Consider the following 20,229-nt stretch of genomic DNA (forward strand, 5'->3'; position numbering starts at 1 on the left):
GAGGTGTGGTCCTCGCAATGTCAGTAATATCTGACACAGGAAGTCACATCAGGGATTCATTACTCCATTTATGCCACTCTGGCCAGTTTGTTAGACCACAAATCCCCCGTGTGTGTGTGTGTGTGTGTGTGTGTGTGTGTGTGTGTGTGTGTGTGTGTGTGTGTGTGTGTGTGTGTGTGTGTGTGTGTGTGTGTGTGTGTGTGTGTGTGTGTGTGCGCGCGCGCGTGTGCGTGTGCGCGTGTGTACACTCAAGTACCTATCAAAGAGTGGACAATAGCGTCATTACACCCAGTGGCAACAGTGGACAATTTTTGGGTCCCCTCTTGGACATGCTTTAAATCATGCTAAAATTATTTCTAAAGTGCTCTGGTGAAATATTTTTATTTTTTCCAAGAGAGGACTGGCAAGTGTGTGAGTCACCCATTCACACAGTTTTTAACACTCTTCCCCATTTGAATGCCTGCTGCCTTGGGGAAGTTCTCTAAACACAAGGATTCTTTTACATTAACTGTTGTCTTGATGAATTCACAAACTTATTCCATTAATATGAAAAATGGTCATGCCATTTAACTAGAGATACATTTCTAAACCGCTTTTTAATTCTAATTGCTTCTATTTTTGATTACTACTATGAAATTCGCTTCAATTATTTGACTTTAAAAACCCAAGAGATTCACAAGGCACAGTCTCTCACTTTCTTGGTACACCTTATCCTTAACACTTTCTGTAAGTGTTGAAGTGGATTAAGTGTGATTGAAAAAGGCAAAATATAATGGATTAATGAATAACAGCTGTGTTGATGATATATATGATGTGTTGTTAGTGCTATGAAAATGAATGAAATGCTGTTTACCATGTGAGCCATTATAAGACATTACAGGCTAAACATGCTTTAAGATTTTCCCCAGAAGTCCAGGGAGAGGACGCTGGCACGTTTTGGCTCCCTCTGGTGAACTCTATTGTTTTGCTGATTTCCCTACCTGACTCTGGTGGTTCAGTTCAGGACTGTACCCTAGCCTGGTCACCACCTGTCATGACATGGTTTTCCTGCTCCCAAGTAGACTATCGCCTGCCTTGGTGTGATCAGCTTTTGCAGCCGATCACCTCTACCTGCCCGTCTGAACTCCTTGGGGGAACACTTCCAGCTTACCAGCTGTGATGTAGTGGCTGTTGTGGCTTCCTTACTAGTCTCTTCTAGTCTCTTTGCGGTCACTTCCATCAGTTGCTCATTTCCAACAGACCATGAATCTTCTGTACGTGTCCTTGGAGCCCTTCCAGCTTAACCACCATACACTTCCCTCAACGGGCATCACTGCAATATTAAGACAGTTTGGCCTTCTTCAACATCACCCCTACTTCCATAATGGCTACTGTTAAGTTTTTCTACAGTTTCACAGCTGAAAACAGTATTCTATCACTGGTCAGTTCGCAGCTCCCGCTCTTCTGCGTTGCATCATCACAACATCTGCTCACGTCATCATAGCACCTATCACATGACTTCACTCAACATCCTCCCAGGGCCAACTTCTACCTCAAGGAATTCAAAATAAAAGCCTCTCAAGACAGCACTATTCAACACCAGGTTTCTCAACAGCAAAAGCCTCATGCTAAATGAATTCATAACTGACAATAAGCTGGATTCACAAAAACCTGGCACAAACCCTATATTGCACTGAATCAGACCACAACTGGATATTGCTACATCGGCAATCCCCGCTCAGAAACTTCTGAAAATGCTGTCATCCACCGTGATGACTTCACCCTTCGCCCCCTCTCTGCTGTGTCATCTTTCGAACAGCTGACCTTCAGACTCCCTGTTCCACAGTCAGTCACATTTGCCATCATCTACCGTCCCCCTCAAAACCAGCTTATCCTTCCTCTCCGACTTCACTGACTTTTTCACTCAGTTGTTCTTCATTTCGCCATCTAGTCTCCTCCTCAGTGATTTCAACATCCACACAAAATCCAAATTAATAGCTGACTTTCTGGACATTTTAAACTGTTTCTACTCACCCAGCATGTGAATTCCCCTACCTATAGCTGTGGACATATTCTGGACCTCAACAGCTCAACAGCCCAACAGCCTCCCTCACCATTCAAAACTTCTCACTGACCAACCTCATGATTTCTGACCACCTGGCTATCATCATGGACGTCAACATTCCCATCTCCCACTCCGACTTGCTACTACCTTTTAAAGCACTGCTTAAAACCCACCTGTTTAAACTGGTATTCTCATAACCTTTAAAAGTCATTTTATACGTATCTTATTTCATTGTTGTTCTTTCTTTTGTTGCATTGTTAAGCGTCTTTGAGTGTCCTGAAAAGTGCTATACAACTTTGTATTATTTTATTACCAGTCTCACTGAAGTTTATAACTTATGTTTATTTGGATTTTTGTTCTTGCCAGCTGAATACTTTTCTTATGATGTTACCACGTTGTACTATAGGTGTATCCACTCATGATATTATAATGCTAATTAATATATACCCAAATGGATGGGGCTATACACATTGTAAACATGTTGGTCAGTTGATAGTATAAGAAGTTGCAAAATGATTTGGATTTGATCTTGGATTTGGATAATCCTCTCAGCCAAAAGTTGAGCCATCTGAGCCATCATTTCCCTGTGCCCATTTCCCCTCCACTTTCTGTTCTATCTAACCCTTTTCACAGTCAGATTTTTTTCCATTTTATTCTTGCTGTAGCATTGTCTCAGTTTATTGCTGTATGTTTTCTGTTGTGCTGAAATTCATCTAGATTCATAGTCAAAAAAACATGGTTGTACATTGATGACACATCAAATCAGCATTTACCCTTACTTATGATTTTTTTTTTCTCTCTTTTTTTCTTACATTTCCCAGATGACGATGATGATGGCAAAGCTACAACTCAGCCCCTGTTGAAAAAAGGCAGGAGATCCACTTTATTGGGTTGCCTTAAGATCTTACTTTTTCTCCTTTGTATTAATCTTTCTCCATCTTTTTGTTCTTTTGTTTACCTTTCCTCACATCATATTTTCCATTCCCCATGCTCCTTATTTTATGTCATATAGTTTTTCATATTTTTAATTCAGCATACCATCTTGCACTCTGCTGCCTCTCTCGTCTTTTCTCATCTGTCTTGGGTTTCCAGCCCGCCAGCTACTTGGTTTTAAGAATAACATTCTGCCTTTTCCTCTTTTGGTCCTGCTCTCTTGTTAAGTCTCCTGCTTGTAGCACAAGCCATCTCTGAAGTTATACTTTGTGATAGTGCCTTTAACTCAGCCCAGGTCTTGCGTATTTAATGTTTTGAGTATGTGCCAACATTTCAATTTCCTCCAAGCTGTCAGTCTGCTGTCACCTGCTGCTTCTTCTCTCTCTGGAGGTGATAGATTGTCCTCAGCTTTCTCTTCCAGGATGAAAACTGCTCTCATGTTTTTATGTTTCCAGCACTGTTTAGTTAACGCCTGAGCCTCTCACAGCTTCTCTTCCTGTGTTTTTGCTTGTTTAGTATTAAAACTGTGTTCATTAGGGCTGAGGTTCATTAGCATTATATCAAACTGGATCTAGCTGTGAACCGACATCCTTTAAAGTTCCTTGTCAAATCTCTTCTAAGTTGTTTTAGTTTACTAACTAGCTTGCTGGTTTTTTTACTCAGCACAGCAACAACACAAATTGCTTTGTGGCCCAAAAAATACACAATTGTTTTGTGTAACCAAAGCTATAGCCTAATATTTAAAAATCTCATTTTTTGACACCATTTCAATCAATCAAAATTTGTTAATACAGCACTAAAACAACACTCATAGCACTGTCGAATTAAACATAAATATTCTGAAGCAATATGTGTTAAGTTTTGATATAAAAACGACCAACTCTTACTCTGAAAGAATGTCCTTGGAAGAGTATTAGACAGGCTTGGTAGCAGCCATAGAGAAGGCACCATCACCCACCATCTAAATGGATCAGAGAAAGAGGATCCAAGATCTGTAATGGGTCTATATATAGTTAAAGTTAAGATAAATAAGAAGGTGCAAGGCCATGTAAAGCCTTAAAAACAACTAACAACTTGATCCTGTAACAAACAGGGAGTCAGTGCAGTTAGGTGCTTATATTTAGTAGAGTTGGTCAAGAAGCAGGCTGCCACCTTCTGTACCCACTGCAGACAATCAAGTGCCAGCTGCATTCCAATGAGCTCCTTGATTAAAAAAAAAAAAAAAAATGTGTGATCTGTAGGAAGTTCACACAATCAAAGCCGAGAGTCATGTTCCCCAGAGAATGATTTTGACAAATATCTCTTCCTTTTTTCTACATCTTCAACGTGGAATAGCAGACTATTCTAAAACTGAAATTATTAGTCAAAAATATATTGATTGCATCCTCTCAAATGTGAGGATTTTCTATGTAACTTTAACTCTATGTATATTGTATATGTATGATATATTCTGGATTGCTCAAAAGAAACAAGCAATCTGAGCATGTTGTCTTAAGTTCTAGAAAAATGGATCTTTCCACTGATTAAGTCTAATTCACCTGAGAAATACTGTTCTCTAGGGGAAATTTGAGATGAAACATAAATACCCTAATTCAATTCATTACAAAGTAGAACACAGTATACATTCAAATTGAACAAAAACGTTAAAGTAAAACAGTTCAAAGTATTGACATAGCTGACGGTGTTCGGTACTAAGATTGCTTGTGTCATTCATTCATTCATTTCAAACTTGCAGATTTTTGACAGTGCTGCAGATTGCTTCTAGATGCACAGAAGACAGAAAACCATTTAAAACCCAATTAAAAAAAAAAGTTTATTCTGAAACACTAATACATAAAATGAAAAATAAATACTACCTTTATGTCTGGCTTGACAGTTTTAAGTAATGCAGCATTTTACTAAAATATGCTAATATAAAATACAATATTAAAATATAAAAATTACACAAAAAATCTACAGGGGAAACATGGACTGTAGCTGTATAGTACAGCTCATATTTGATAGCTTGGCTTTTTAGTTTTATTAGATTTTAAGTGCATTATAACACTTTTTTTAAAACCAACACTCATACTGTCATTCAAACAAGGTAACATCCTCAGCCACACAACAGTTCACCACATATGTATGGCCATAACTGACAAATGTAAACAAGTTGTGCACTGTTTGTTCATTTGGATGTTTGATTAATGCCCAACCAAAGCTGAACACTTTACAGGGCTCCTAACAGGCAGATGATAATAGTTCTATCCTGCCATCTAAATGAGCTTTCCTTTGTTTGTGTTTGCTGTGGTGTACGTGTTCTGGCAACAATTTCAGCAGACAAGAAGAGCCCAACTGTATCGCTGAATGTTTCTGACCAGAAGCTGCTCGAAGCTAGCCAGATGTTCCAGAAGAAACAAGGGAAAGGCACAGTGGATGTGTGGTGGCTATTTGATGATGGAGGTGAGTCTGAAAGAATTAAATATGGCAGTTTTTAGGAGGGTAGTCCAGTGGTGAATGCCACCAAAATTTTTTGTATTACTGTGCACACACAGCTTCTATGTTTTATGAATGTTTGTTTGGATAACAACAAATAATTACTTTGGTCACCAAAGTACAATAATGCTGTTGGTAGTTAATGCCCCTAAAAGTATGAAAGCATGAAAGAATAAAAAAAAAAATTGATTTCTGTATGACACATAATTGGGCAGCACGGAGACTTAGTGGTTAGCACTGTTGCCTCACAGCAAGAAGGTCCCAAGTTCGTAACCAGGCAGGGGCCTTTCTGTGTGGAGTTTGCATGTTCTTCCTGTGCTTGTGTGGGTTTTCTCCAGGTACTCTGGTTTCCTCCCACAGTCCAAAAACATGTATGTCAGGTTGATTGGTGACTCTAAATTGCTCATAGAAGTGAATGTGAGTGTGTGTGGTTGTTTGTCTCTATGTGGCCCTGTGATGGACTGGTGACCTGTCCAGGATGTACCCCTGCCTATCCCGTGCTGTGATAGGCTGCAGCAGATACCCCTGACCCTGGTTAGGAATAAGCAGGTATAGATGATGGATGGATGGATGGATGTCACATAATTATGACTGGGCATGTTAAGAAATGTATGTACATAAATGCAAACTAAAGTTAGAAGTTAAAACTTGATATTGGTTAAAAATATAAATAGAATAATATGAATAGTACTCTCTAGAATGTACATTGAAATTGCATGCAAACATTGTGCATATAAACATCTTAAAATCAGAGATTAAGCCATACATGCACAGAAAAACATGGGTAATATGAAGCTGTCACCACAGAGGCATGGTTCTCTGAATTATACCACTGAAAATTATAAAGAAATGTTAGAAAGAGCTGATCTGTCAATCTGTCAGACTTCTAATGGACCACCTAATGTCTAAAATTTATGGGATCCCCTTATTATCTCATCATCCCAGCAAGTTGGCCCTATTTGGAAATATAAGAAAATGGGGGTAGAAACTCATGTAAAGAGTCTGAGATTCTGAATCTCTGGTTGTTTTGATTTTTAAATCCTACCATCACAGCCATATCGTTTTTATATTATAGAAAACTCTCATTTCCTGTCCAGGTCTGACCCTGCTGATCCCCTACTTGCTGACCAACAAAAAGAGGTGGAAGGAGTGCAAGATCCGCGTATTCATTGGCGGCAAGATCAACAGAATTGATCATGACCGCAGAGCGTGAGTACTGTACATTTTCCTCATCTACTCTGTCAGGTTCAAAGGTTAATACAAGTAGATCATGTAAGATTATAATATATTTACCAACAGGCGTGGCCTGTACCATGCCTGCTAGCAGATATGAATTGTTCATGAAGTCTTTTGAAATCATTAACCATTATTAATAAAATCACTCATATGCAGTTGCTCATTGTTGTAAAATTAGAATTGCTACTATTGCTGATAAGATAATATAAACTTTATTAGTCCCCAAAGGAAAATTCAGATAATTGATGATAATTGTTATTAAAAATTCAAATCTTTTGGTTCACATCATTAAATTTCTACTGCTGTTACTATGATTACTCTGCACACCATGTGTATAAATGGTGGTGAGCCAGACCAAGAGAATCTTGTCATATAACAGTAGTATGCAGTATGCAGCTTGTTTGCAGTGAACACAGCGTAGCTATCAGCCTTCCTTTTAGCATGACACTCTCCTGCTCAGCTGCTGCTGACAACATGACACACTGATTGTGGCTGTTTGGTTGCAACCACAAATACTGTGTGTTCCAGTGCCACATATACACTCTTACTGAGTCCAGGAAGTTAAGGCTAAGATTACTGAAATTTGTGAATAGCTAATGTATAACACAGACCACACACAAAAAAAGGCAGTAAAAGAAATATGTTACTTGGCATTTGTAAGGCTGTGAAATTTGTAAGTAGCTGTTTCAATTTAACAGTTTGGTTGGTGTCCCGGGCACACTGGCGGCTGCAGCTCAGAAGGTAGAGCAGATTGGCAATGAACTGAAGGGTTGGTGTTTTGATCCCTGGCTTCTCTAGTCTGTGTGAATGATTGTGGATTGGACCCATTCATACACACAAATAGTGTAAAGCTCTTTGAGTTCACTTGAGTTTAGAACAGCGCTATACAAGACAGTGTATAAAGTCTAATAACACTGTAATCAGCACAAACTGGGCTACAATACTATGTGAGCAGTATGTTTATACATGATTGTGTTTTTGAGAAAACAGTGTTTATGCATGTTAGTGAAAAACTACAATTTTTAAGTCACTGAAATAAGGCCATAAAACACAAACAGAACATTGGTTCACTAGACTTTTAAGAAATGCGTCTTGTAGTGTAAAGTGTTTACTTCACAATGATGTGAAAGTCATCTTGTTCGCTCATTCACAGAAAACACTACACAGATTTAAATTTTCTAAGACACTTTTTGTTTAGAAAAGACAGGAAGGTGTCTGATCATGCATAATCGTGATTTACCTGAGAAGACAAAGACCTGCATAATGAGCCTTTCAGTCAGGAATGTGGCTGAGAAGGAATTAGTGCAATACAATGCGGATGCAAACGTTCGTCATCTCACTCGTGTTTTTCCTCTGAGGACAAAGTAAACTCTTTGTCACTGTCTGGAACATACGAAGCGCTTCATCAAGCATCATCCAAACACGCAGAAAAAGTGAGTAAATTCTATGATGAAGCTTAACGTTTTATGTCATTTCTCAGGGGTGTGTATAGTACTACCTGGCTCACCTCAGATTATTTCCATATTTCCATATGAACAGTGCGCTCAGTGTGAGGTGAGATCACATTAGCTATAATGAGGTGAGACAGAAGAAAACGTACCACTCCTTACGTTCATACGGATTAAATAAAAAGAGATAACTTGTTTTAGACTTGAATTGTTTCATTTAATAGAAGACATTTCAAGCTTTCTAGCCGTATATTTCTTGTTTTATGAGGCAAGTGTTCGCTGATATTCAGGTTGTTTTATTTGCGTGTCTGTGAAGAGAGATGACAGAAACAGAGAAGACATAGAGCGCACCGTCTGCTTTCTTTATTTTACAAAAGCACAGCGTTTTGTTATGAATGTATACAAATAAAACTAGACCCTTTACAGATTCGACTGATGTAATGTTCTTATTAGTACGATCAAAACTGGCGGAGTTAATTTAAGTTTGCTTCGACGTTACCAGGAGAAGGTGCCACAAAACGCGCCAGCGCTTTCGTCGACCCCTGAGGGTTAAAGCTAAGGTGGCGTACAAGAAAAAGTTGGAAAAACAGCTGGAGAACAATAATACCAAGGAGGTGTGGAGGAGAGTAAGGACCATCACTGGCTACAAACTGAAGAACTTTCAGTCTTTGGAAGGTGATGTGGATAGAGCCAATACTTTCAACCAGTATTATATCAGGTTTGACAGTGTGACTACTTCCACCTATATCTCTGCAGCTACTCTCTCCACCACCACCCCAGTGGTTGCTCCCTCCACCTCTGCAGCGCCACAATACAGTTCATTCTCTACGACTGTTCCCTCCACCTCTGCTTCTGCTCCCCGTTCCTCCACCTCTATGGCTGCTCCCTCCATTATTACCTCTACGGCTGTTCCCTCCATCATTATAACCTCTGAGGCTGCTCCTTCCACTTATCCAGCTGTCTCCTCTACCTATGTGGGAGCTCCCTCCATTTCCAATGTGGCAGATATTCCCTCTACCTACACCTCTGCAGCTACTCCTACCACCTCCACCTATGAGGCTGCTCCTTTAATCTCCACCTCTGAGGCTGCTTCCTCCACCTCCATCATCCCTCCATTACAATCTAAACAGCTCTCCTGTCTCTAACAATGGAAGAGGTTGCAGCTGAGCTCAAGGAAACTTCAGCCAGGAAAGGCAGCAGGACCAGATTGAGTGTGTCCAAGGCTTCTGAAGGACTGTGCAGGACCACTAGCTGTCCCTCTTCAGAGGCTCTTTAATATGAGCCTTTGGTTGGAAAAAGTCCCAGCACTGTGGAAGACCTCTTTTCTAATTCCAGTGCCCAAAACAGGGCAACTGGTGGAGCTGAATGGCTATAGGCTTGGATATCCCACATCATGAAGACCTTGGAGGGCATGAGGTGCAGGTTGACGACGATCTTGATCCCCTTCACTTTGCCTATCAGAAACACATGGGAGTGGAAGATGTGGTGCTGTACATTCTATATGTCTATCTCAATGTGCCTAGTTCATATGTGAGGATGAGGAAAGGATTAGTTCTTTCAACACTATATGGCCTCCCATACTGAGAGACAAGCTTCTATGACGTCATGGATTATGGACTATTTGACATCCAGACTGCAGTATGTCAGGCTGGAAAGATGTGTTTCCGGGACACTGGAATGCAGCACTGGGGCTCCACAGGGGACTGTTCTTGCTCCTTTTCTGTTCATGGTCTACACATTGGACTTTAGGTATAACTTCTGATGATACAGCTGTTGTGGCATGTATGCACAGTGGATCGTAGGTGGAGAACAGGGACCTAGTGGAGGCCTTCATTGGCCTTCATCCTCTTCAACACCTTCCTCATTTTATCCTTACTGATCTTTGCTACTTCCTGCTCCACAACAGTCACCTCTTCTACTCTGTGCTATCTGACATTTAGCTCATTCATCAACTCTTCAAAGTATTCCTTCCATCTTTCAATCACACTTGTGGCACCTGTCAACACATTTCCATCCCTGTCCTTAATCACCCTAACCTGTTGCACACCCTTCCCATCTCTGTCTCTCTGCCTTGCCAACCTGTACAAATCCACCTCTCCCTCCTTAGTGTCCAAACTATCATACAAATCCTCATACGCCCTTTGTTTGGCCGTTGCCACCTCTACCTTCACTTTACGCTGCATCTCCCTGTACTCCTGTCTGTTCTCTTCTGTCCTGTGTCCCACTTCTTCTTAGCTAACCTTTTCCTCTTAACACACTCCTGAACTTCCTCATTCCACCACCAAGTCTCCTTATCTGCTTTCCTCTTTCCAGAGGACACACCCTGTACCCTCCTACCTGTCTCCCTGATCACTTTAGCTGTAGCTGTCCAGTCATCTGGAAGAACCTCCTGACCTCCCAGAGCCTGTTTCAGCTCCTCCCTGAAAGCCACACAACACTCTTTCTTTTTCAACTTCCACCACTTGGTCCTCTGCTCTGCCCTTGTCCTCTTCATCTTCCTCACCACCAGAGTCATCCTACACACCACCATCCTATGCTGTCTGGCTACACTCTCCCCAACCACTACTTTGCAGTCACTGATCTCTTTCAGGTGGAAACGTCTGCACAAGATATAATCAACTTGTTTACTCCTGCCTCCACTCTTATATGTCACCCTATGCTCCTCCCTTTTCTGGAAAAATGTGTTCACTACAGTCATTTCCATCCTTTTTGCGAAGTCTACCACCATGTGTCCTTCTGCATTCCTGTCCTGCATACCAAACTTACCCATCACTTCCTCGTCACCTCTGTTTCCCTCACCAACATGTCCGTTGAAGTCTGCCCCAATCACCGCTCTCTCACCACTAGGGATACCCTGGATCACCTCATCCATCTCCCTCCAGAATTTCTCCTTCTCTTCTAACTCACATCCTACCTGTGGGGTATAACCACTGACAGCATTCAACATCACACCTTCAACTTCCAGCTTCAGACTCATCACCCTATCTGACACTCTCTTCACCTCCAGAACATTCCTAGCACCATGATAAAACAGCTTGAACCCTGTTCCTAATCTATAGGCCTTGCTACCTTTCCTCTAGTTTTCCCTGATGAAGTCCCTACATTCAAATTCCCTACTCTAAGTCCTACACTCCTGCCCTTCCTCTTCTCTCTTTGCCTATGAACACGCCTTCCTTCTCTCCTTCTTCGACCAACAGTAGTCCAATTTCCACTGGCACCCTGTAGGTCAACAGCAACAGTGGTGGTCGTTGTTAACCCGGGCCGCGACCGATCCAGTATGGAAGTCATATTTGTGATTCGCATGTTTGATTTGGCTTAAATTTTACGTCGGAAACCCTTCCTGACACAGCCCTCTGCATTTACCCGGACTTGGGACCGGCACATGAAGACACTGGATTGTGCCCCCTTGTTGGTTGCATTATTTCCCTTTTGTAAATAACAAATAGAAATAGACCACAAAATTATTTTGTGTTTTCAGTTTGTTTATTTTTTTTCTATGTTTCTCGAACCTGAGGTAGAGCCTCTACTGCCTAGAAGTCTACAAGCTCCTGATGTTATTTTAGTGTTTTCTCCTGGTATATTAAATTACAAAGCCATTTACCCAACACAGATGGGAGGAACCAACAAGATATAATGTTAAATGTTCACTGACTGAAGGTCTTGAAATGACTACATCCTGTCTTCCCATAGACTAACACTACATGCCACTTTGTTTACAGTGCACTAACAGCCCAACTCTCACGGCTAAGGCATTGATTGTGACACGTTTATATTTAATTCCCTAACTCAATGTTTCAGTAACTTAGCATGTAATTTAACTTAGTTGTTAAGTATTACCTTGACTTAGCCTTGCAAAGCTGGCTGGTGATCCCACAGGTGCTGCATCAAATTTGATGTATTGGCTCCTTTAGCAGCAGCGCTTCTCCGTGTCTCTGATATAATCACAGCACTTGAAGTTGGTGCACCGCTGGTAGGGCTGTGCAATTAATCGATTACGGGTCTCAATGATCATAAAAACTATGTAATTGAGAAAAAAGATTGTTTACTAGTGGAGCCTTTACGGTTAATTGTGACGTGTTAAAGCGCGGTTAATCCTGAAATTGGTTAATCGCTGCATCCCTATTGGCATCATGGTCGGTGGCTGTGGCTACAGTTGAAGCTCCTCTCAATACATCTTCATTCCCATTTATATTAAACTCAAGGTCCTCACAATGTATAATTATACAAGTATACGCATAAACACATGCACCCTCTCCCGCACTTTCCATTTGTCTCTCATTGTCCTCTACAGCCATCTCCTACCTCCTTTTGTTGGATAAAATTTGCTTGCTTGCTGTGTGAGCACAAAGTTTGTAGTATGTGCACTTTTACATTCCCTTACATTTGTTACCTACAGAATTTCAAATCATTTCAACAGATAGCTGACACTCCAATGTTTGCATAGATTCATAATGTAGTATTTTTTAGACAAGTAGATTGCATGTATAAATTTAGCTATCAATATGTCTCTGCCTGTGTCTGCCTGCTGTCTGGGTTAAGATGATGCTTTTAGCCACTCAGCTTTGGTGAAGTTTAAAGCTAAAAGAAGTGAATCAAAGAAAGTTATTTAAAACAGATGCCACTGGTTTCTGTGCTGTTAAGTGTCTACAACTCTTGAAAATGTGTTACAGCTGGTTTCCAGGTTCAATTCCAAATCTGGTTGTTTTTACTTGTTTCATGTAGGATGGCAACTCTTCTGAGCAAATTCAGGATAGACTTTTCGGACATCACCGTGCTGGGAGACATGAACACCAAGCCCAAGAAGGAGCAGTAAGTCTTCTTCAATAAACTTCAAAGAGCAAGCTTTGTTACCAGCTGTCATATTTTTACAGCTCTCGCAGTAGCAATCTTTTTTTTTTTTTCATTAAAGTAATGTTCTTCTCACTGTGTATGCTCTACATGCAGTGCTCTTGGTACTCTGTAAACTCTCAAACAAAAAGCCAGTCAAATAAAAGCCAGTCACTCAGGTACAAACTGCACTCTGAATGTGAAATGCTCTACTTGGATAATATTGTACTATGAGGTCTTTAAGATATCAAGGAGCTTGATCATTAAGGGCTTTTTATGTTCTATTCTAAATTTTACTTTATTTATTATTTTTATTAAGATAAGCTAATATAGGAGAAATATGTTCTCCCTTCCTAGTTCCTGTCAGAACACTGACTGCATTTTGGATGAACTGTATTAATTGAAGGATATATCCTGGCCAAAAATAATTCAAAGATTTCTCACAGTAGTATTGGAGGCCAAAGCTACTCAAGGCATATAAATACTGTATATGCTTCAATAACATATTTCTGAGGTTCTAAGTTAAAATACAATATTTTAAGTTTTCTCTGAATTTAGAAGTAGAATGTTACTGGTCATCCAGGAGTTTGTCTTTATGACAATAAGGCAGTGTCTAAAATTATGGGGAAATTGCAAAGAGTGAAGTAACAGCATCGTGTATGTAAATCTGTTAGGTATGATAGGTCAAAGCTGAATCCAGAAATGGCTCTGTAATATATGGTGGAGATCTATCCATAACAGTTTTTTGTATTCAGTTCTGAAGGGAAAAAAAAAAAAAAACTCTGCACAAGGTGGTGCAGCTCAACAGTACTACAAACTAGCTACTCAAAAATCATCATGCATTTGAGTCAACACCTCTGAACATATTGCATTTGTTTTGGCTATGTTTACCTAATAAATGACCAAAGTGTATGTGCGATTAGTCAATAGAACACTCTGCAGCAACTGTAAAAACAATGGAAAATTCACCATCACCAATATGTACAGAGTTCTTTTAAATAGGATGTTTGTGTTTAAAGATAATTGCTAAATAAAACTGTTGATTTCCTTTTTAAATTTGAATTTAAGATTTGAGCATCTAAAGTGCAGTGTTTCACCTTAGTCATGATCCTGCATAAGTGAAAAATGAGTCAATTGCCAGAGAGCCAGTGGAAGAATAAATCACTGCCACCATCATGTGGCCTGTTTTTGTAAAGACATGACATCAATTGACTATTGGCAGCAGAACCTGACACTTAAACAAACAACGTGTTCATCATTGCAGCTCACATCATTACAGTTCAGAATTTGACTCATTCATTTAATATCACAACTTCCAAATGAAGTTTTTAAGATAATCTGGATAAACTGCTGTTTTCTTTTCAACCTGTCTGATTAGGTGACTGCTGGTGTCCCTTGACTTAATAGGTGTCTACTTTTATCAGTAGTGCTGTGATTGATAGGGGCAGTTGTCAAAATGGAAGTTGAACTCTAGTTATGCTTAACTGCTTAATTTGACCATGGAAATGATGGGAGATACTATATGTCTATACTATATGTCTCACTCTGGCAACCTGCAACATCTGGTGCATGGTGTGGGGCAGGTGCAAATTGATGTAAGCAGAACTGAAATTGCCACAGTGAAACTACAGTGTGCAATTATTACTCATTTATTTATTTTTGGGATAAAGCTGATCATTTCACAAGATAAAGAAGCACAACATGGAGTTCTGGGAGCCACTCATGGAGAAAAAAGATTCTCTGTACAATGAGACAAAGAATTAACTCCAGCTGCTATCTCTACGCACTATGTCCAAAAACTAGGCAATGGTGAATACCAAGCTGTGCTTATCACCATGTCATTACTACATGAGCATGGTGGAGGCAGCATCATGCTATGGGGGGGCTTCCAGCAGCAGGGAAAGAAAGATTGGCAAAGACTCAGTGAAGGATAAATACAATCAAAGTGAAGAAAGCCAGGTCCAGAGTGCACGCAGCTTAAGACTGTGGTGTCAGTTCACCTTTCAGTGCAACAATGACCTCAAAACCCCAAATTGAAGCTTCTTCAGGACCAGTCTCTTAAGTCTTAGATGTCTGAATACCCCTTTAGATAAAAAGGCACTGTTGTAGGATTTTATGCTTTGAAGCATTAAGGAAAAATTTTTCTGCGTGTCACACTCACTATTAACATTAAAGCTATTGTTGTGTAGCGTGACAGCCTTTGAGGAGATGATCGAGCCATATCGGTTGAAAGAAGATGATATGGAACAAGAGACAGCTGAGAGGCTGAAGAATAGTGAACCCTGGAGGATCACTGACAACGAGCTGGAGCTGTACCGCACCAAGGTTAGCACACTGTTGCTCACTATAGTTCTCTCTATAATGTACTGTTTGTTTTGTATTTTAATTTTAGAAACCAGAAATCAGTTTTTAACAATGTTCTATGTCAGTCAGTGTTGCAGCAGTGTTGTTGTGACCAATGTCTAGTAATCTGATACTGAATGTTTGAACCCATGTTTCTTTCTGTTTTGCTCTTCAGACTAATCGTCAGATCAGACTCAACGAGCTACTGAAAGAGCACTCAGGCACAGCTAACCTCATTGTCATGTAAGCTGCTGCTGCGTGTGTGTGTGTGTGTGTGTGTGCGCGTGTGCGTGTGTGTGTGTGTGTGTTCTTACATAATAGAAGTGGGCTTAACAGTGTAACAGTTTCAGTAACAGTAGTTGTGCTCTGCTGACCTTTAGGGGTGTATGTGTTCTTATGTAGCATCTGAGAGAGTCTCTCCTAGATGATCGTGGAGTTTTATAGAAACAGCACTTTTTTTTGTTTGTTTCCTGTTCTTCTTCGTAGGAGTCTGCCATTGGCCAGGAAGGGTGCAGTGTCCAGCGCTCTGTATATGGCCTGGCTGGAGGCATTGTCCAAGGACCTACCACCCATTCTCCTTGTGCGCGGCAACCACCAGAGCGTCCTTACCTTCTACTCTTAAACACATAAAGAAGAAACGTTGAAGTCCGACATCCTCTCTTAAGACTGGGAGCAGACACACATACACAGTACTTCAAACCTAAAGGTGCACCACATTATACTCCAGAGACAGCTGAAAACACATCCACAGATAGAAACAGTTCTGGCAAATGAATAGAGGTGAAGGAAGTGATAGTGGTCAAGGTGTGCAAATGCTGTACAAGTAAAGATGTCTGGGATTTTCCTCCTGTAGCTCTAGTTTATTCTAATTTCTTTATGAACGTTTCATTTTTGTTAATGATTTATCTCAGGCTCTGAAGCAGTCATGCACAACGTTCGCATTGGTCTCATGATATGGAATATACCAATTGTTGTGTTAGCAATGCAGCAATAATCACCCTGTTGTTTTCATTAATTCCTGGGAGAGAACCATGCAGAATGCTTTGCAGCATCTTCTAAAGCCTTATGGATGTGCCTTCCAGTTGAATCAGATCTCTACCCAGATTGTCAAATTATGGTGGATAACGGTTACATTTTATTTTTCATGTAATTCCCTGAAAGCTGGAGCATTGCATTTATGTGAGCGAATTGCGTGACTTTAATGAAGGGTGTCCTTGATTGCATGGAAACTTTGTCATTATTTTTTCTTTCTATTTTACCTTATTCATCGTATTTATTTTGAATTGTACCAGTTTCATTTTATATTCACTTTTGAGTCTTCCTTTTAAAAGCTGTTGAATAGTTACAATACCCTCAGTTACTTGACACAAAACACATTTATTCTTTTAAGCACAGTGCATAAAAAAAATTGTGTATGGCTCTTACATTTAGGATATCGTCAGAAAAGATATGAGGCTATTTTTTTTTTAGCCTCGTCAGATGGAAATACCATCTCTTCCATGTAGCTGACTTAAACTGTTTGTTTTTCTGTTTCGTTGTCTTCATGTATGTTTTTATTTTTCCTTAAAAAACTCTACCCATGAAGCTTGTTAAAACATTGCCTTAATCCTAGAACTAACAATTGTCATGAATTCCTTTTGTCTTATAAGCCATACTGGCTGGATAGTTTGTGAGGAAATGGAGATAAGTAACATGTCAGGAAACGTGTTTCAGCAGAGTTTTCTTCTGTATTTCATATGCATTGTAATATTATTTCCACAGTCCACCTGCTTTACTCTGTTACATTACTTGCTGTAGGCTTGCGAGTTGCTGGTGAGGTGTAACATATTCCATTTTTTCATCGGTAGAGCCACAGCAAATGTGAGTTTTGCACCCATGCATGCCTTCCTGGCTACTTGATTGGTATCCCATTCCCACAAATCTTTTTGGGTGAAGCGAATGACATAATGACATCCAAGGTTTAACTTGGAAGGTTTGCTAACAAGAAGAATGTGACATTAGAATGTGTAAAGACAAAGTTACCTCTATGCAAATGGGCTTGGTTTGTGTGAGTACTTGTATCCTTTATGCGATTACCGACTTGCACCATTTTGTTCAAGGAGCACATTAGGCAAGTTTATTTCTTTTACTCCAATTAACCCTTTCAAGAACACTGGCATGTAGCCCTTTGTGGGGACCATGGCTCAAATAAAAGCCATATAGTATTTATAAAACACTAATGTTCTAAAAAGGTCAAATGTATTTCCTGTTCCATCATGGTTATTGAAAATATTGACTTGGCTACAGCATATTTATTATTTTTCAGATTATTTTGCTCTGCTGTAACTGCCCTAAATTAAACCTGGTTTCTGCTGTTATTTACCTTTTTAGTTATTTAGAGCGGTAAAATTACAGGTGTAGTCCGTCGGATTCCAAAGTGAGTTGGTGCAAACAGACACAAGTGGATACGAATCCATCCTGCAAAAATTGAGGCAAAAGTGCAGCTGCATTTGTTATGTTCCAACATGAACATAGGAAGACAATAAATGCACAGCAGTAGGTTTAAACCCAGATGGTTTTTTTTTTTTTTTTTTTTTTTTTTTACAACATTGAGAATGGACTGGAAGTTACTGTATGGGGAACATCTGTACAATCACAAAGGGCAAATATGTGTTGAAAAATATGTTGTTTTCAGTCCCAGTACACCTTAAAGTCCATGTAAGTGCTCCCTCCAAAATGTTTATTTCCCTAAAAAAGAATGACACTATTTCAGTAGTGGGTAACATAAATGGTCATTGTGTAAGCAGGATAATGTTTTGCTACCTGTGAAGCTTATCAGTGTGGGTTATTCTGCATTTTCACTGTTAAGTGTCCACATTTAACTAGAAAGTTATCTTGAACTGTAACACAATTTAGAACTAAAAGTATATGGTTACTAGGGATTACGGTTATAGATCACAAACTGCCACAAAACTAATGAAATATAACAGGGTTCTCTTTATTTGTAATATATATTTTCTACCTTTCCACCAGAAACCCACAGTTTGAAAAACAAGGCTGTTACTTCCATTTATTCTGTGTTTTACTGTATGCAGTTTCAAAAAACCAATGTGATGTGATTGTTAGGTTAGTTGAATGTACTGTAAAATAATCAACACTACTGCTAGGAGTTAGTATACATACAGTAGTCACCCTTTGTTTTTCATTCTCTTGTATATGAATGGTTTCTTCTATAGGCTGTAGTTAAGACAGTGCAGTTAACATTTATACGGCTGCAGCCCATCACTCATTCTTCATCTGCAAAGTGTGCAAGCTACATACGTACATGTATGATGTGATGAAAGGCTGTTATGTATGTTCAATACACACATATTAACTATATACACACTCATTCTCACCAGTGTATTAAATTACCCTGAGTACTTTTCAACTATGTGAAAAGCGTGTTTCAGGTAAAGGTGTAAACATTTTCAAAACTTTGAAGGCAAAAGCAAAATGGGATTGACGTACACTCGGTTTCCAGGAATCAAGTGGACATGTAAATGTACTGTGTTTTGGGAAAACTTCAACAGTGGCTAAATTCTTGACCCAAACAAGGTATGAAAAGTCGGATTTCTCTATTCCTGCTTTTATTTTAGCCATTTAAATATTACAAAATAATCAAATACTTTGAAATTGTATACCAATTGCTAAACCCATTCACCAAAGCACATGTATTTTTATCAGAGGTTCTTGATATGCATTTGGAACAGACAAGCACTATTGTATACTATCAAGGGATGTTTCTGTGCACTTCATTCTTTGCTCTTACTGTTACAGAGTACCAAGACACAACAAAACGGGTTACTCTATATTTGCATTATAAAAGAAAAATATATATACACATACACTGAATGTATCAGTCCAACCTGGAGGGGATCTGTATCATGATAAAACTAATGACCTCCTATTAACATTTTATAACCAAATAATAGTGTTTGTGTGCTGTTTTTTTCACGTATGTCCTGTTAGATTTTAAAGCCCAATGTGTTTTACTGAAGAAACCAAATGTCATCTGTACTCCTATGTCATCCACCACATAATTTGGCATCGTTTAATCATATATGTGTTTTTGCCAAAGCCCCCCTTCTTCATCAGTCACAATCTGTCACGTGTTTAGTCATGATGATGGATAAGAGTGTAAAACAAATAACTCATGACTTGTAATATCTCAAAGTAGTGGACGTCTTGTCCCACTGCAACTATAAACTAATCTGTAAATACATTTCATAGTCTAATGGCATAAAATCTGGCAGTGGAATAATTGTGTTCAATTTTAGTATCGAGAGCTTTATTTTAGTTCAGATTTTTTGGTCTCATCTTTATTTTGATTTTAGTTGTATGTTAATTTGCTTGTTTTTTTTTTTGTTGTTGTTTTTTTTGTTACATTTTGATTTCAACAAATTGTTTCTTTTTCTCAGTTTGAGTCTGTATCTATTGAGTATATTTTAAAGAAAAGGCCTAATGACGAAAGCAGATCAAACCTGTTTTTTTCCTGCATTCACACAAACATGGATTGAATCAATTGAGCCGGTTTGACGCAGTACTATTTTGATACACTGTTCTCTCACAGATATGCTTTTTTCTAACATTTTAACATTTATTATTATTATACCAATACTTTGTATATCTTTGTTGCAATAAATCAATAAAATTAAAGTTACTTTTAAAGTGTGCTCTGTATTATTCTTAAAATATATTTAAAATGGTACTGAATAGGCAGGAGAGATAATGGTTATATGTTTAATGCTAAGTAAAAGAGTAACATTTCACAGTGTTCAAATGTGCACAACAATCTGCTACAGTTGAGATTATTTAAAAAATGGTAACATGGTATATTTTCTAAATATTTACCTAATGGAAAGTGCAATGATCAATATACCAAAAAGAAACAGCAAAAAGAAG

At 39.1% G+C, this 20,229-nt stretch overlaps 1 protein-coding gene across 2 annotated transcripts in view; it reads left to right on the forward strand.

The window, feature by feature from the left end:
* slc12a2 (solute carrier family 12 member 2) overlaps nt 1-17,663 on the forward strand; it is a 71,133-nt gene extending 53,470 nt beyond the window's left edge. Inside the window, exons 21-27 of one of the 2 annotated variants that reach the window (XM_026296683.1) lie at nt 2,866-2,913; nt 5,294-5,419; nt 6,550-6,661; nt 12,859-12,945; nt 15,153-15,288; nt 15,482-15,549; nt 15,793-17,663. In XM_026296683.1, coding sequence (XP_026152468.1) covers nt 2,866-2,913; nt 5,294-5,419; nt 6,550-6,661; nt 12,859-12,945; nt 15,153-15,288; nt 15,482-15,549; nt 15,793-15,928 — 713 coding nt within the window. In that variant the 3' untranslated portion in view covers nt 15,929-17,663. The remainder of the gene's footprint in view (nt 1-2,865; nt 2,914-5,293; nt 5,420-6,549; nt 6,662-12,858; nt 12,946-15,152; nt 15,289-15,481; nt 15,550-15,792) is intronic. The other variant, XM_026296684.1, reaches the window with a different exon arrangement.
* The last annotated feature ends 2,566 nt before the right edge of the window (nt 17,664-20,229 follow it).

This window comes from Mastacembelus armatus, chromosome 12, assembly GCF_900324485.2.
Source record: "Mastacembelus armatus chromosome 12, fMasArm1.2, whole genome shotgun sequence".
NCBI classification, from domain to species: domain Eukaryota; kingdom Metazoa; phylum Chordata; class Actinopteri; order Synbranchiformes; family Mastacembelidae; genus Mastacembelus; species Mastacembelus armatus.